At 35.3% G+C, this 18672-nt stretch overlaps 1 protein-coding gene across 5 annotated transcripts in view; it reads left to right on the forward strand.

Moving 5' to 3' along the window:
* GPR155 (G protein-coupled receptor 155) overlaps positions 1-18672 on the forward strand; it is a 35850-nt gene that overhangs the window by 14703 nt on the left and 2475 nt on the right. For 4 of the 5 annotated variants that reach the window (XM_083864927.1, XM_083864925.1, XM_083864928.1 and 1 more), the window contains exons 3-15: positions 2417-2816; positions 4212-4377; positions 5622-5777; positions 6825-6908; positions 8213-8333; positions 9614-9698; positions 9780-9870; positions 10902-11169; positions 11805-11906; positions 13659-13792; positions 15284-15379; positions 16241-16305; positions 16978-17115. In XM_083864927.1, coding sequence (XP_083721053.1) covers positions 2417-2816; positions 4212-4377; positions 5622-5777; positions 6825-6908; positions 8213-8333; positions 9614-9698; positions 9780-9870; positions 10902-11169; positions 11805-11906; positions 13659-13792; positions 15284-15379; positions 16241-16305; positions 16978-17115 — 1906 coding nt within the window. Of the gene's footprint in view, positions 1-2416; positions 2817-4211; positions 4378-5621; positions 5778-6824; positions 6909-8212; positions 8334-9613; positions 9699-9779; positions 9871-10901; positions 11170-11804; positions 11907-13658; positions 13793-15283; positions 15380-16240; positions 16306-16977; positions 17116-17752; positions 18442-18672 lie in introns of those variants that run through there. The other variant, XM_083864929.1, reaches the window with a different exon arrangement.

The following is an 18672-nucleotide window of genomic DNA, read 5'->3' on the forward strand; positions in this document are numbered from 1 at the left end:
ATTACCCAAGCTTCTCTGAAGTTTTTGCAGGACTGGCCAACAAAGAATGCCTTGCTGTTTTTTATGTGACAGAGGTAGTCTTTTGAACAAAGCCTGATCTTTTAATGGAAAAATATTTTAAAATGCTATAGCAGTGGAAATTTGTACAGGAAAAAAATCAGTATTGACAGATTGTGTTGTAAACCCACACTATTTAAAAACGCAGTTTGGACTCTTAATCATTCCTGAGTCTTTATCCCATGTTATTTCTTTAATACATTACTATTATTATTTATTATTTCTTTATTGTGCTATTTTTTACTGTGTGAAAATATTTGCACATAGGGAAATCAAAATGCAGGTCAAATTTTTGAAGCTTATCACTTTTTATCTATAATCATGGTTATGACAATTCTAGATTAAAAAGTGATTCTGAGGTGAAAAAGAACCAACTGGCAGAGAGGTTTATTAGCACACCCCTGATGTAGACAGAATTACTATGATAGAAATCTTCGGGGTTTCTTTTATTACTGGGTAATAATGATACAAATCTGACAAACAGATTCAGGTATTCTCTAGAGCCGTGTGTTAAAGAACAGATGTAGCAGAGGTGTTGTGTGGGTGACAGTCACTGTGACTTTAATCATACTCATTGTATTAAGCATGGACAGCTAGTGTGTGATTTTTATGTACTTTTGTGCAGCTGGGACATGGAGAATTGATTTTTTTTAAAATTAAAAAATCTTTTGTTTCAATTTCTTTGTTACAATCAGCAAGCAGGCACTGTGATTTAAATAAAAAGAAAACTTTTCATCAGTGATAGAAGTTCTGGATTATATTTGCTGTCTTAACAATTCCTTAAGAGTGATTTGTTTTTCACCCACTGATTCAGTGATCTAATTCCACTTTTTGTACCCAGTAAAATGCATTCTGATGTCATGCATGATTTAAAGTATTTATAGACCTTAATTTATTGTCTTAAGTATGCAGCTTCACTTTACCAGAAAGCAAAGATTTTTAAAATTTTTCAGACATTACTTACTTGTGACTTGTGTGGAGTTGTGTTTGAGGGACATGGGCATTCTGTATAAGGCAACATAAAACATGAGTCTCAGGTTTGAGGTTTTAGGAAAAAACCCAAACTTGGTACTTCTGCTCAGAAGTCCATTTAGGATTTTAATACAGGTAATTCCTGTACATGTGCTTTAATATTGGCCTGTGAAAGTAAAAACACGTTTAGTGCCTTTTTTTATATATGTAAGAAATCAGCTAGTTGAGAATGTCAGTTTATTTGGTCTAAAGAGGAGACTGTTCAAAGTGAGTGCTGATTTAGCACTTGGAAGTTCCTGTCATTCCAGAGGCTTAAATAACACAAAGGTAAAACTCTCTTGGATTTTGAAAAATGTAGTCATGAGGAAAAACTTTCTCAGGAAAGGTTAATAATGTTGTTATTAATAATTATTAATTGTATCCATATATCTAATATATAGTATATATAATAATTATGATGATACTATTAACTCTATATTCATATGTTATAATTTACATTCTATTAATACCTATGGCATGTTATTGATCATTACTAAAACAGGAAAATTATTAAATATAACAGTTATAAGTCAGGTAAAAGAGAACATTCTACTTTTAAAGCATTGGGGAGGGGTTAATTGGAATTGAGTCTTGTATAGGTTTCCAAAGTATTTTCATTATTTTTGAAGTGCCTTTAGTACAAACTTGAAATAAGAAACAATTCTACATTGACTCAGAAGTATGTAGTAGTAATGAAAACAAAGGCTCATGATTTAGAGTTCCTTGAAGGACCATAACTACAGCAGTACCTCTTGTCCTAAGTAGTCGCAGAGAGTGAACCAATAATTATGTGATAAACTTTTTTCCAGTTGTTGGTTTGTTGTGTTGTATTGAATCATTGTAGAAAGATCACACCTGACTTACCCATGGAAAACTGATTAAATTCCAGAGAAGTGAGGCTTCCTTAAGTTGGGAAGCAACTTGTATCCTGCAAAGGTGCATTTAATTCCCCAAAGCTGTCATGTTTCTGGGAAGGAAAAGCAAGTCAGAAATAAAGCCAAAATTTTTCCAGCATTTGGGATGACTCAAAGGAAACAGAATTGTATTGTTTTCTTTCTTTTTTTTCTGTAAATGTTAACTAATTGTAGGATGATTAAATAGTATTGGATAGTTAATCTTTGGTCTTTAATGTGTTCTTTAGATAACTGTGGCCTAATACAATTAGATATACGTCTCTTCCTGCATTATCTTATATTGATTGTTAATTTAATGTATTCCTTCAGTTCCTTCTGGAGGAAACTTACGTAATTTTCTTTAGTTTTCAGAGAGCAAAATTTAATTTCAATATTTCCATGTGTTTTTCTGCTGAAATGTTATCACTCATAACTTTTCATTTCCTGTCTTCTAGTTGAAGCTTTATATCAAACCACTTACCCAGAGTATCTCCAGTACATTTACCTAGTGGCTCCAATATCTCTTATGATGCTAAACCCCTTGGGGTTTATCTTCTGTGAAATCCAGAAGTGGAGGAATAATCGCACTGTGTCACAGAGCAAAATCAAAATAGTGGGCCTAGCACTCCTTCGAGTTTTGCAGAACCCAATTGTGTTCATGGTCTTCATAGGAATTGCCTCAAATTTTATTCTTGGCCAGAAAATTCCTGAATACCTTGAAAACTTCCTTGATGGACTGGGCAGTTCATTTTCTGGCTCTGCACTTTTTTATCTTGGACTGACTATGGTGGGACAAACAAAAAAACTGACAAAGGGTATGTTTGTTGCGCTGATCCTTCTCATCACAGCTAAACTGTAAGTTCTATTTATGTATTTTTATTATTTTGTTCTCTAGATGTTTTAAGCTCTGAATACCCTGGTCAGATGGCTTTTCTCTCAAAAACATTATAATGATAGTACATTTCAATTCCAGTATTTTGAATGAGTGCTTCCCAAACTCTTTCATAGAATACAGATTAATTTAAATTTGTTTTCTTTAATTGTCAATTTGTACTCTTTAATTGTTAATTTTTTAAGGAAATTTAATAGACTAAAAACCTGTTGTCAGGCTCTGCAGAGAAAGAAAATCAGGGGTGCTGTGCCTTCATGGGCTGCCTTCAGGCCATCTGTCATGAATTGGGTATTTGGGGAAATAGTAGCTTAAATTAAATTTTACTGAATAAATAGTTAGACAGTAGTGAGTTTAAGTAAATTTGATTAGTATTTGTATTTTATTTGGCTTAAACAATGCCTCTTCAAATTAGTTATTTTTCCTTGCTTTGTCTACAAGTCTTTGAAACTGATGAATTGGAAGAGTGTAAAAGTGATCCTTTATGCTCCAAAACTGCTTGACTTTAAAGCATGAATAAGTGCCAAGTTCTTTTTAGAACTTATACTAGCATTATCTTCCTTTAAATATATCTCAGGGAATATTTATTTATTTAATTAATGTTAAATATTTTATCTTCTACAGAACTACAATTAAGATCATTGAATGTTTGGTGGGTTTTAAGTTTATATTGTAAAATTTCAAGGTGCGTTTGAGTATCAAGTGCAACTAACCAGCAAAGTTAAAGAACTATGACAAAGGTCTTTAACTTAATGCTTAATGACAAATTTTGTAATTAAAAAAACCATAAAAAACCCTTGGGTTTTAATATTACCACTTTGCTTTACCATAAGGCTTACATTGAATCTGTGTGAGGTCTGGGCTGTTACTGAAATAGCCTTGATACCAGTGGTTTGCTGGCCAAAACTTTTGGCATGGGATACTTAAGTTTGAGCCCTTATTATATTTCAGACAGCTTGCAGAGAGGTGGACTGAATTTCAGAGCTACTGACTGCTTATAGCTACTATTAATGTAACAGTTGATAAATAGGAGAGTTTTTTAATGTTTTGCCATTCTAAATTTGAAGTTTGTACAAAGAATGTGTCTGCACAATCAGGGAAGCTGCTTCTATACCTGAGTTTGTTGTCATGTTTGTTCTTTTTATTTTAATGTCATCTGTGATGTAGATTTTTAAGCAGATGGTAAATATTTTGATAATGAGAAAGGCAATCATTCAAAGTGATGTCAGTATTTTGCTTCTCATAAGTAGTATTTGAATAAGCCTTAAATTTAATTTTCATTCATTTTTCTGCGTAAAGAAGAGTCTATTGTTATACGTTGAGTAATAAAATTTTAAATTTTTTTTTCCCTTCTCTTTCAGGCTCATGATGCCATTTCTCTGTAGAGAGATGGTGGAGCTTTTGGACAAGAGTGACAGCGTGGTCAATCACACCAGTTTATCAAACTATGCATTTCTTTATGGAGTTTTTCCAGCAGCACCTGGTGTCGCAATATTTGCAAGTCAATTTAATATGGAAGTAGGAATTGTATGTAGTTAAACTTTTCCACATATATCCTATCTTTGAACGTAACTTTGTTGATGAAATAAGTAAATAAGTGGCCTTGAAGAATTTGCTTTTCTGTAGTATAGGTATCCTGGAATTACTTGTACTCCCAGGATCTTTCCTGGTGTCTTAAGTGTCTTGATAGTCCTCTTTTTTTTTTTTTTTTTTTTTTTTTTTTTTTTTTTTTTTTTGTGATTCTAGTAGAAAGAACTAGGATAACTTTAGATATAAAGAACTTCTTGTATCTTTGTTGTTTTTTGGGGTTGTGTGTTTTGTCTGTCTTTTTTCCAAAGACCTTATCTTTGAGATGTTTTTGTAGGGGGAAAAAAGAAATTATGTTACTGACTTCAGTAAGGATAGTGTCAGCCTAAGGCTGAAAATTTGTGAAAGATCTTAAGCTTTAACTAATTCAGTTGTGCTGTCCTTCAGTTAAATCTTGTGATAAGAAAGCATTTTACTTTTTTTTTCATATGTATATAGTAGAGGGCACTTAAAATTTTCTTTTCAACCTAAAATAGAAATTTTAGAGTTGTTTCTTCCACTTGAAGTGACATTAACACATTTTTGTTGATTTTCATTGTTTTTAGTGGTTTCTATTTTGAAGTTGTTTAGAAGTATTTGTTTTTATAAGAAAAAGGGATAATTGAAGTAAATCTTGCAAGATAAAATTTTTTGCCCTGCAAACTTAGGAAATCTCTTTAAAGCAGACTCTCTTGTTTGAGTAACAACTCACACTTGCATCACTGTGCAAATTCTAGAAAGTAGAGAGACAATGAGAAACTAGAAATCACTTGTAAATATATATGGTTTCCTCTCATGAATTGGTGCATATGAGTATTTGCATAACTACGTGGGTTTTTTAGTTATTTATGTGTAAATATTTATGTCAAAAAGCAAATTGTGACAGTGTAAATTCACCCCTAGACTGCAGTCATTAGTGTATTTGACACCCATGAAAAAGCTCTGTAGCAATCTGCAGTAGGAAACACTCTACTCCAGCTATTTCAGAAGTTCGTTAAAATTTTCATTTTGCGTGTGTGTAAAAACCAGATACTTTGTACCTCAAATTCTAAATAATTTGTTATAGAAACAACTCATTATTTGTTAAAGGTCTAGGTGTGTTTAATTCGAAGAGCCAATTTTGCCAGTGATTGTATTCCTGAAAGCAGATTATTTAGCTCGAGATGTGATTAACTCCGTTGCTGTTTCTGTTTGACTCCTGGCAGATTACCTCAGGCATGGTGATAAGCACGTTTGTGTCTGCCCCCATAATGTACGTGTCTGCATGGCTGCTGACCATCCCCTCCATGGACCCCAACCCACTGGCAGCTGCACTCCAAAATGTCAGCTTTGACATCAGCATCGTCAGCCTCATCTCTCTGGTAGGTGCTGCTGGGGTGAGACACAAAGGCACTGGTGGCCAGGGCAGCTTGAGTGTGTAAGCACAAACTGAGTCATGGTAAGAGTTGTATTTCCTCATCATATCCTGGGGCTGAGCGATGAGGAAGGAGTTAAAAATCTTGATTAAGCAGTGGGTCTGCTGGAAGGCTGCACTATAGAGAAAGATGAGTGACTGAATTAGAGCATTTAGTGCAGAGCTTGAGAGCATTTAGTTTAGAGCTTTTTTTGTTAGGTTTGTTTTCTTTTTTTAATAACAGCATGTGGGGAAATGTAAGTACCAACTTACACCAGAGATTAGTTACATCAAGCCAGGTGAGGTGCTTGGATATCACGGTAATGAAGGCTGGGTACAAACTTCAGCTCCAGAAATGTCAGTGCATATTTGTTTAATGAAGTCTTAATGGCCATTAATGAAATAGTTTAACCTGGAAAATTTATGTTTATCAAATTCCTTTACCTGAAATTCTTTTCTTAAAAACTGAGTTGATAATCCAGAAGTCCAATGTGAATTTTGTTTTGGTTTTATAGAAGGTACAGATAGTATGATTATTTTATTTGCTCTTTTAAAATAAAAACATCCATGTTGGAAGGAGTTGGAATTTTCTGAAATTTTTGTCTCACTGAATTCCTCTTATCTTGAAATTGTGCCTGAAGGGAAGCCAGAAGTGAATGCTACTTCTTGCTCTCAGATAATTTTGAGAGATTCAGGGAAGGTGGGTGTGGATTTTAAATTCTACATTGTCAGGCTACAGTCTGGTCATTTGAGTCCTGAGGAACTAAGAGGCTTCTGTGTGCTCTAGGCAGGTTCTTGGTCTTTCCTGGAAATACTTCATCAACATGAGAACACAAAGATGCATTGCTATTTCTGACAACAGCTGCTAAGGCAAAGGGGCTGGCAGCATACTGTAGCAGTCATGTTGCTAAGATCTGTTGTATGTTTAATTTCACCATCATTTGCCAGAATACTCCTTTTGTTCCTTTGGGGTTTGTTTTATTCTTAAAGTAATTTTTCTTCTTGTTTGTTACAGACTTGGTCTCTTACTGTTGTTATTCTGAGTAAGAAATACAAACAGCTTCCTCATATGATTACAACAAATCTACTTGTTGCTCAGGTCAGTAGTAAGGAGAATGCTGTTGTGTGAGTTTTATGGTTTAAGTATTTTTTAACAATTTTGGAAGTTTAGTTTCTACAATGAGATCTTTATAGCTAAATGTGGAGGGCAGGTGAATCTAATGTGTGACTTGTCTAAACAGTTTTTGTGCCTTGAAATACACCCTTGAAGAAAATGATAGTTAATATGGGCACTGTGATTCCTAAACAGAACTATAAACAATCAGAATGGAGAGTGGCTTTTGAAATGTTTTCTTAGTTATTGCCCAATACTGTTGAGTGCACTTCTGTTTCGATTTATACCCATCTGAAGCTGGCAATTCCAGGAGCAGCAGCCTGTGTTTGACTCTATAGTGACCCAATTCAAGGAGCTAAATAGAAAAATAATCCCTGTACTGGTTTATGTCTCTGAAGTTCTTGCTGAGGGATCAGTTGGTGCAAGGGTGTGTGGGAATGCATGGCTGGTGGCTAGGGAAGGCCAAAGCCAAGTGGCTCTGGATTAATTTTAATTGTTATTTAATCTGAGAGGGAACTGCAGAGTACATGCTCCTTATTCCCTTGAAGTCAACTGCACAACTGGAACAGCCTGTGCTTGTAATACATCTGTGTGGTAATGCTTTCTGAAGTGTTCTGTAGTTGTGCTTTTTTTTTAATATCTCTCTCTATATATAGTAACCTCTGATCATGGAGTCACATTTGAAAAAGTGTCATGTATGAGAACGGCAGGTGCTTCTGTTCTGTAACAACAAAGCTAGCTTTCATCTTAAAAAAAAAAAAAAAGAAAAAAAAGAAAAAAAAAGAAATACCATGTTACTGTTTCCACAATACTTCAGCCTATCTTTTCAATTTCCTTCAGTGCAAAAATTGTCATATTGTCATATATACAATATCACTGGGTGACAACTGGTATAATTATTGGCTGAACAAATACCTGTTAATCTCAGTTTCATGTGCAAATCATTTCAGGTAAATGGTTTGTACTTGCTGAAAGCATCACATTTTACTTACTATAAGGTATATAAAGTTAGGGGGTTTATCTGATTTGCCTTACTCCTAGTTTATATGAGTTATATACTTGCTGTCAAAAAAACCCTCATGAAAATAAGATTGCATAGTCAAGTGACACAACTGTAATACTGAATTTACTTTGACAGTGCTTTGCTGCTAAATGAAGTATCCAGTTCATAAAATTATCCTCTGGTGCATCTGGGGGTGGAGTTTAAAACTTACTGCAGGTATATAGCTCTTGCTTTAGATTTTCTTGTCATTCTGCTTTGAATGGTGGTATCTTACTTTTCTTTCCAGTTTATTGCTTGTGTTGGAATGGTGGCATGGAATTTCACTGTTAGAGAGCAAGACATCACCATCCAGATCCTCGTCTTTATATTCCTCTACAGCTCACTTTATAGCACCTACCTATGGACAGGTATGATTTCTCTAGGCAGAGCCCAGGTGCTGTAATGAAAGATTAATGTCCCAAAATACTGTTATTATATTCTTTGGAGTGCTTGTTCCTTTCATTTGTTTGTAGTTCTACAAGAGAGAATACCTCTGAGTTGTGCTGAGGTTTAGTGTTAGGCACTGCTGCGGGTGGAAGCTTCCAGCTGGGCAGGTGTGGCTTGCCTTTGCTGGGTGCAGCAGCCTGGCTGGTGTGTGACAAGAGACAAGAGCCTGTTCTCAAGGCAGAAGCAACTACAAATAGAGTGAATATGGTGGGTTGCCCTTCAGCTAGTCAAATCATCTTAATGATGATTTTTAATTAATGCAGAGTTTTAAATTTTAATTATTCAGCATTAATATGATTTAAAAATCTGGTGCATCAAAAAGTAGAAAATACAGAATGACAGGAAATAGCCAAGTAGCTTTAACACCTCTTTCCCCTGGAAATTGTAATTTCTAAAAACAATATAGGTACATAAGATTACTGCAGGAATCGAAGCAGAAAGAATAGAAAAGTGTCTTAAGAAGCTTGGAGAACCTTACAGATATGATTTTAAAAAAAGGAGACTTTGGTTATTCAAGACATTTTTGTCCAGAATCTACAGGTTTAATTCCTGTGGTGTTTTTCTGGAGTGAGTTATATTTGTTTAGCTGAAGATTGTAGCTCATGATTGGTGAGGCCTAACATATATACTAGTTTTCCTTCCACATGAGAATGTTGTGAGCTGCTGAGGTGTGAGTAGGATGGGAAGTTCCAGAAGATACTCCTATGAAGAGGGATATACATAAAAATATGTGAAACTTTTTAGTTAAATTTATCATTGAATTTACAAAGGACTAGTCAGTTTTTAAAGAAATGTTATAGCTGAATACAACACTATTTTTTGGTTACTAAAGAGTGTTGGGATAGAAAACTTCTTTTTAATACCTAAAGAAATTAGCTACTTGTATCTTAAATGTTCTTATGACATCTTTTTTACTCTTACGAACCTTTCTTAGCATTTAGAAGTGAATATTTAATATAAAATGTCCTGGAATTTTTTCAATGTTTCACTGTTAACATGATTTTTTAGGCAATGGGTATTGCTAACTTACTTTCTCAGAATACAAATACAAAATTACTTTGGACTATTTAAAGGTCTAAGAAGAATATCTTAAGCTATTGAGCAGGTCACATCATAGAGTTTCTAGGCTCTGTACTTACCAGTTCTCTTTTTAATAATAAACAAGGCATTTCTTTTAGTTTTGTTTTTGGTTTTTTTTTAGGTTTTCTGTCTTTTTCTTTGTTTCTGTTGAAGAAGAGAGAAACAGTGAAGATTCCCATTGGGTTTATCATCATAGCAGGATGGGGGTAAGTTAATTCAAATGCTTCCCTGCTGAATTAGTGTGAGCATGCTAAATATGTTATGTACTGCCTATTTTGTTCTTCCAGAGTCCCAACAGTTCTGGTAGGAATCTTACTAATTGTTGGTGAACGTAACAACACTAGTATTGACTCTGCCTTTTTCTATGGGAAACATCAGGTATGAATGTGTTCTGTCCTCATCACTTCAGACTTCTGCCATGCTACACCTGCAAGTAGCTTTCGGTCAAAGTACAGGCTGCTACAATAAAAGTATCATTGTAGAATGCATATAGATTGATACAAAAACGTATTTCTGTAATGAACTACTAGGAACATTTGTTTGGAGAAGGACCTTAGTGTTTAGGCAGCTATGACTAAGAAAGAGAGGGAGTAGGCTTCTCAAAGTAAAAACTTAGTTGGTGATGAATTGCAAAGCCCTTTTCCTGGTGACTAATTTGTATTCTAGCATGATAGTTATCTAAAATTGTTGTCATCCAATATCTAATTAATGGCTTCTGGTCTGTAATAGGATAGGATATGCATCACCTGTGTAGCAGTAACTGCTTGCACTATGGTAGGCTTCTCAGCACAATCATAGGTTGAAAGACCCTGAAGTAGCATTTTTACCAGGAAATAGTTCCTCTTATCAGAGGATATAAAGCGTACTAGCATAGGTATTTATCAGGTTTTCTCCTGCTCTTTCTTACGGACAGAGAGTCCATGAGTCACTCAGGATTGTTCATGTGGCACTTTCACAAGTAATAAATAGCCTCAGAGTGGATTCTGGATATCATTGGCAGATGATTAGAAGGAAAGGCTAATTAATAGGGTGCTCCCCATTGGCTAAAGCATGTTAATTAGAGGACATTCCTCTTTGGAATTAAAAGGTACCTGTGCAGAACTTAGCCCAGAACACTGGTGATCCTGAGAGGAAAGAGGAGGACAATGAGGGGATGTTTTTGCATTGCATGGGAAACAGGGGTCTACACTTAAAAAAAACCCCAAACAAACAAACTAAAAAGCTGAGTTACTCAGGCAAGGAAAATTAGTCTCTTTCAGTGCCATTAGGTGCAAGAGCAGTAAATGCAGAAAACATTGTCTTGTTCAGGTGCATTTCCAAGTGTATTTAGAAAGGTACAGAAGTTAGAAAGACAGACATATGCAACTATTTTCCTATACTTAAGTGTATTTTCTTTGCTTTCTTAACAGATAATTACCACAGCAGTGATACTGTTCATCAGTATATTGATGTCAGGTATCTCACTGATGTGCATGAACAGAAGTAGGCAAGGGTCCAGCTATGGGGTGTTGAACCCATACTCACCACGTAGCTCAGTGGAGGAGGTTGAAGTGGAAGGGAGTGGGCAAAATCACGTTTCAGCCACTCCGTCTTCTCCAGGATCTTCTGCACAGTCTTCTCCAGAATCTTCTGCACAATCTTCTCCAAGATCTTCTGCACAGACATCTGCAGAAAGAGGTAGACGAAGTATATTTGCATAAAGAATAATTGGCTTAGTATTCCAAATGTAATTCTGACCTGCGAAGGACAGTTTACAGCTTCAAGTGTTAGATTAGGAAGAAAATCTAGATATAACTGCCCAAGTATTTAGGTTTGTGTTTCTAAGAAAAATTTGTTACTGTTGTAAGAGTTGTGTAAGTGGACAAGAAGAAAAGCCTGTGGATGATTTTTATGTAGGTAGTGATACCTTGATAAGGATGTGAGAAATGCAGCCTACTGGGCATCTTACATTGTTTACCTGCTAAATTGTCTCTCTGAGAATGAATTAAATGCTAACAGAAACACTCAATGTGTTTCTAATCCTTTTTTTGTATGTAACCTTTTTGATCACTTCCTAGTTTTTTGCCTATAACTAAAAGTACTTCTGTTGCTTCAGTGGTGGTAGTGTTATGTGAAACTATTAGTATTAGTGACCTATTAGTATTGTGACTCATTGACCCTCTCAAAAAATTGGAAAAATTAAGTCTATCTTCTCCTTCTGGGTTATTTTTGAGCATAATAGTTAAAGCTGTGTAGAATATATTTTTACATTTGGAAAATAAATTATGGTAGTGAAGAAAGCTAACTGTCCTATTACTGTGTATACTTAATAGGTTGCTGTTCTTGTCAAACAACAAATGGTGAATTATCCTGTGCTAAAGACAGCAAAGCAGTGTCAAATGCTGTTGAAACCAAGGTTCCTCCAATTGAGACAGGTAAAGCAGTAGTATCTCCTTCTTTTAATACTACAGGCTCTTCCCCAACATCTGTGTGTTATTCTCACAAAGAAACCGTTGGAGCTATTGTTTTCTCAACTCCCCCTGGATGACTGACATTTTCTACTTAATTCAATTAGGCAATATTATAGGTGTTTGTTCTCTTCTGCTGATAGTTGGTTGTAGTCTTTCAGTGCTCAAGATGGACAGTTGTTTGGGATGTCACTTTTTTACCACAAAGCTACTTTGATGTGTTCTGACCATTCAGACTTTGCCTCTCCATCATTGTCTTGTTTGGATGCTAGGAAGTTGAATACATAACCCTACTTTGCATGACGGTTTTAACATAAGCTACTTTTTTACATTCTCATACTCACATCTTGCATCTTTTAAAAAAGCCTTTGTCTTAATCAGGCACAGGTTTTGAACACTAAATGGGATCTAGAGGAGCAAATGCTTACTGAAAATTAGATTAAATGTCTATGCTGCTGTGTACTATTTGTCTAGAGAAGAGAGATGGAGAAAATTGACTAAGAGGGCCTTAGGAGCCACTAAAATAGAAAAAAAAGGGATTGAACTGACTGTTCAACACCTGTCTGAAAACTGCATGCCCAGTGCATTCTCACTGTACATCAGTGTCAGTAATCAAAGCTAGCTGCCAGTACAACTGGCTGTCTTTCCTATTTTTTTCTTGCTTTCATACACTATTAACAAGAAGTTCATATCCTTATGCTTTGTTTGCATGCAACATAATTTTCAGTAAATCTAAATATTTCACACTGCAGCATACTTCAGTTATGTCTCTTCTCACGGACTGCTCCCTTTCTGCCTATTGCCAACTATTTTATCCATTGAGTAATTCAGACAAGCACCATTAGAATGTCTTCAAGAATAGAGGAAGGCAAATTTAATTTTCTTATCCGAAAAGATAGGGTAGAAAATACCTTATGGTTGAGTGGAAATTATTTCGACCTCCTGAGTAAACACCTCAGAACTATAAATCAGTAAGAACAAATTGTAATGCATAAACTTGTGTAACTTTGGCTGCAATAATTACTAATTCTTCTGCTATCTCACTGAACTGCTTCCAGTTATCTGGTGCAAATTTTTGGGTATGGCCTTGCCAGGAAGTTTTTCACTGCCATCTAGAGGAAGATACTCAGAATTTCTTAGAACTCTGTAGCTGGAAGACAAGCATCCATTCTCTTTGTGTTTGGCTCTTTTCATTGATAGAATTATGATCATGTTCTGATACAATGTGTTAAAAATACAGTCACAGACCTGAAATAAATATGGTTGTCTGTCTGATATAGAGCTCAACTGAGACGCAGAGTAAAAATATTAGAGCTGACAGTATATTTGATGTTTTTCAGAAATAAATTTAAAATTTAAAAAAATGTTCAGAGAAATATTTTTTCATTATTCATGATTATTTCATTATTTTTATTATTTCTAATAGTGTTCTCCTAATGTTAACCACACATTCAGTTTGAATTAAATCTTTGAAGGAAAATTTATGTTGCAAAAACTTTTTTTTTTTTTTTTGTTTTAGGAGCACATGTAAACTTAAACTGTTTCATTTGAGAGTAGATGTCTGAACAGGTTATTGTCAAAGCCAGTATTAAATTTTGTATATGTCACTTCAGTAGAGGTACTTACAAGGTAATTTGACTCAGCAAGTCACATTAGCAAGTTTGTTCATGGAGTTCTCAAGATAGAAACCTGATGAAAAATTTCTGATTTATTTTTCAGTGGATCAGTGTGTGAGTCACTGCAGTGCTCAAACGTGTGTATTGGCTCAGGAAGAACAGCTTCTACAGACTGGAGACAAACAGCTGGCCAGACATGTGCTGCTGTGCTTACTTCTTATTGTTGGCCTATTTGCTGTAAGTATTTTTTCTCGCCATGTTAACTCATTGAGGTAGAATGATTTTTAGGGAAGCTACATAGACAATCCAGTAAGAAATCTTCCAGTTGCTTAAGTAACAATTCATTAAATAAAATAGAGGCTATATTTTGGTTCCTTACTGGAAGAGGGATGTCATAAAATTAATTTTTCTGTGCCACATCATAAATTAAATATGAGTTAAGATTGATGATAGTGAGCAAGATACTGGAGAACCCTAAAGGGAAAAAAAAGTGAAGTTATATCATTATATCATTCATCACTACATCCCTCTTCCCAGTTTTCTCAAGACTTGGTCTTCTTCCCTAGACAATTATCAAATAAAAATATAAACTGAATTCTACTTCTGAAGGAGACTACAAAAATTGTTCAATCTCATCAGGCTTATATTGGAACTTGGATTTCTCTGAGGCATTAAGAATAATCTTATTTTAAATGGGAAAATGCAATTTTGTTGTTTTTAGTGGTGTTTGGAGCAATGTTACTAAGTTAGTGTTGCCACTCATTGTTACTAACTCCAAGATGGGCTGGTGGTTCCTGCTGTGTACAAGTGTGGAATACCAGAATGTAATGTGTTAGGGATATAATTTTAATTTTTAACTGTGTCAAAGGCAAGAAACTGCTCTCTGAATGTAATGCTCAAAGTTTGGTTTCTTGTGGATGACTGTTGGGGGAAGCATTTTTATTTGGAATGGAAAATACTGTGTACAAATATATGACACTACAAAGCAGGACAGTGCAGCACAACAATGTGGGTTAATAGCTACTGCTGTTGCTTTTCAAGTTCTGTAAAATTACAAAATGAAATATTTCCCTTTCAAATTTCCTGTAACAAGTACTCAATGCTAGTATATTTTTTTACATCTTTTATATTTAAGGAATACCCCAACTGTTAGCCTATATTTTAGCTGTATCTGAATGATTACGTAAATACTATGAAATAAGGTCAGTTCTTTAAAGAATTAGCCTTTACACCCAAGTGGGTTAACTTTGGAGGTTTCCTCCTTCTGTCAGGCATCTCAAATAGCTGAAGTGGTATGTGCTTCAGCTTAACATAATCCTAACTCTGCAAGAAATATGTAGAAAGCACTGGTCTCAGCTAAGCAGCCTAAAGACAAACACTGCAAATCTGTCTGGGCTAATGTTGTCTGTGTTCTGTTAAAAACCTGAGTATGCTTAAGGCAGGTTCCTTACATAAACACGTAAAGAGGCAGGACCTCTTACACTGTGACATTTTGCATTATTATGTTTAAAACAGCCAAGGTTTCCCCTCATACCAAGCTATTAAGCCTGACCGAGATGATGTTTTAAAGTGTTTATTCCCACTTACGTGTCTTTATCTGAATCATTTGTTAAATAGAGACCATGAACATTGTGCAAGAATTAATAGCATGTGAAGAGAAGAAAGCTTTTGATTTTTAACAATCAGGTTATGTTTGTGGGTTTTGTTTTTTTCCTGTTTTCTTTACAGAATCTCTCCAGTTGCTTGTGGTGGCTGTTCAACCAAGAGCCTGGAAGGCTGTATGTGGAACTGCAGTTCTTCTGTGCTGTGTTTAATTTTGGTCAGGTACTTACCAATGTTTGTTCTAAAAATGACCTTGTTGGTGGATGTTGCACAGATAATGCACATCTTCTATGACCGTGAACACTTCCAAAAGTGCAGATGACAACTGAATGCCAAATGTTCATGGAAACTGAGTAGACATTTAGCCTTATTTGTACCAAAGCTTCACTGGTGTTTCTTCTGTGGAGTTACATCAGTTACAAGGCAGCTCCCTGGATGCTTTCTCTGTAATGTTTAAATGACTATCTCTGGTTTCAGTGGCAGCACCATAGTGAGGAGCTGAAGATGGATGCTGCTTCTGGCTGCACGTGGCCTGTTCAGTGCACCTGGCACAAGGCAGCTTTGTCACCCGTGAAGTGAAAAGCCAGGCAGTGTTAATACACACACTAGAGGATCATTTTACACATCCATGGCACACATGCCTACAAGATGCACTGCAGTATCAAGTAATGATAGTTTTATATAAAAGCTGCACAGAAAAATGAATTAAGTAGAAAGCATTCTAGCACCCAAATTACAGTAGGTCTGTCCTTTCCTTGGCATTAACAAAGACAGATTTAATACCTGGCTATGTAAGGTTGCCAGTTATCCCAGTGTCAAGTGGCATATCACAGCATTAGTTTTACTAATTCTTTACTACTTCTTGAAGGTTTTATATGATGGATTGTTAGGTATTGATATGTATTTTTAAGGTCCAAATTAAAGAAAAATCAAAGCAGAAACAAAATGCATTTTGAATGATAGGTAGAGAAGAGGGATACTTTCCATGTATACATGAAATGTATTTGGCACTGAGTTTTTAATTTCTGTTCTATAGAACCCAAAGCTTTTGCTTTATGTTGCTTTTTCTATTTTTTTCTCCAGGGCTTCATTTGCTTTGGTATTTTTGGCTTAGATAAGCATTTAATCATTCTGCCATTCAAGCGAAGGTAAATAAAATCTTTACACTTACACCTATAAACTTAATTATTACTAATAATAATTTTGAAGGGTGTTGATTTTTTACTGCTATAGTATTTTGTTTCCTATTTAGTTAATATTCCAATTTCTTTTCTCTCCCACTTGTAAAGAGGTAATTGCTGTTCACTGGGTGTGAGGTTTTTCTGCCATCCTAATGACAAAGATATAAGTCCTGCAGGCTCCCTACAGGTGAAATTTTTGCCAAATGATGAATCTTCAGAAATAATTTCAGTTGATAAACTAAAACTTAGATATAGATGCGGAATCAGGATGTATCATCACTGTTTTAAAGCCCTGTGTTCAATAACCCCATGCCAGTACTTTGTGTGGATGGGCCCTTCCACAGTGAAGGAGTGAGTTGTACAGAGCTTCATTTACCTTTGAGCTCACTGGCTGCTGTGTGATGGCAGCAGCTAGAGCAGGCTCCCAGCTACTCTCTTTCCTTCTGCCCAAGCCTAGAATAACACCTCTGTGTTCAAAAGCCATTCTAATAGATTAGGAAGATTATATGTAAAGTATTGGGTACAAAAAGAGGTTGTGATAAGATTCGTGGGAGGTCCATTTTATTATTTGCAGTTTCAAAAACAATGCCCCTGCTTGATTTGCTGTCTTGAATTTTTCTTTTTCTTTATTTTTTCTAGACTTGAGTTTTTCTGGAGTGGAAGAGAAGCAGCAGGGCATACAGATGCCTCTGTACCTGAGGAAATCAGGATGACCTGTCAACAGTTTGTTCGTTATCACAAAGATCACTGTGTCAAAAGTATTGTCAGAGGCAGAAGGTAAGGTTCTTCCCTGCACGTATAACCTGTTACAAAGCACATAGCTCACCTTTTGAAAATAATGAAATGCAGTTAATTTTGTGGGTGATTCCTATTGTGGTATATTTATTCAAACCTCAAGATAAAGATTAAAAATTTGACTGTAACAGAGAAATGTTTCTAGCCTCACACTGAAACACTGAGGCACAAGTTATATTATCCCACCTAGGTTTTAAATAAATTGTAAAAAGGTTTATATCATTGAGGGATTTCTCCAGGTTTTGCATTCAACTGAAGTTTAGAGGATAAGATCTTCCTAAAAAATGAATACGATAATACCTGTAGTAATGCATTGAGACCCCTTGTTTGTTTTGCTTTGTTTGTTTTGTTTTGCAGAGTAAGACACTGTCTGTATGTGTAACTAAATGTTTACTAGTAGGCAGCTTTAATAGGAGGCAAAACTGTTGCAACTGATTTTAGTGTGTACTCAGAGGGCACTGAACATGTGAGATTATAGTGAGTTCAGGACTTCAACAGCTTCCCAGTTTATATAATTTCTTTTACTCATACCTCTAATGAGGCCTAAACTTCAATTTATGAGACCAGTAAAGATATAAGAGACAAATTATGTTACCTAAATCAAGGATTATGCCTTCAGATATGTGTAGGTGGATGAGAAGAGAAATGCGGACAGAAGCAGCAGGAACATGAAAAAGATTCTGCCTTTCTTTAAATATATGAAATGGAGACATGAAGAATTGTTCTAACAGGACACTTTGACTATTCTTGTCGTGTAAGCTTTTAAGTAGGATTAGTTTGGCAGGGTAGGGTGGTCTTTTAATGGTCAGGTAGTCCAAAACTATATTGCAAAACTGTTTTAGACAGCATCATGATTTTGTTCAGTCACTTCACAAGTCAGTAATGTTCCATAAGAAAGACACATCAGAAAATGTCTGTTATGAAATAGAACAGGTTTTGCAGCTGTTTTTCCCGTGCTTCTGCTGCTGTTGTGGTTTCTTGGGCTTTGGACCACTCATTTAGTGTACTTTGTGTTTTTTATTAATCATATCCACCAGAGAATACATGAAATTATGACATTTGTTGCTTTATTGTCGTAATATTATGTTTGTGCAGAACTTGGTTCATATTTCATTTCTCCTTGTGAATTAAAACAATGCATTTCTTTTCATTTTAAATATTCCTCTAACTTGATCCTATCCTCTTTGATTTAAATGTGCTGTAACTGAGATATAAATATGGATTTTAATTTCACTTTTGCATCTGCTAATAAATGTTAACACTTTCTCTGTGTTACTGCTGCTTTTAACTTAAAAAAAAAAAATAGGGAAAAATTTGGCTTATTCTGTCTTATAGCTCTTACTCACCTTCAGAAACCCTTTGCTTGAGTTCCACAGAGTAGATTTTAGATAACCAGAAACATTCATTGCTGCAGGTAAATTTTTGCATGGTATGTCTGCTGAAACTAGGCAGATGATAGCATCATTGCCTCATAAACATGTAAAAAAAATAGTCTTGTTGTAAAGGTTTTGTTTATTCCTAGTACTGTATATGTGGTCA

This window comes from Zosterops lateralis (genome assembly GCF_965231275.1).
Source record: "Zosterops lateralis genome assembly, chromosome: 7".
In the NCBI taxonomy this organism is placed as follows: domain Eukaryota; kingdom Metazoa; phylum Chordata; class Aves; order Passeriformes; family Zosteropidae; genus Zosterops; species Zosterops lateralis.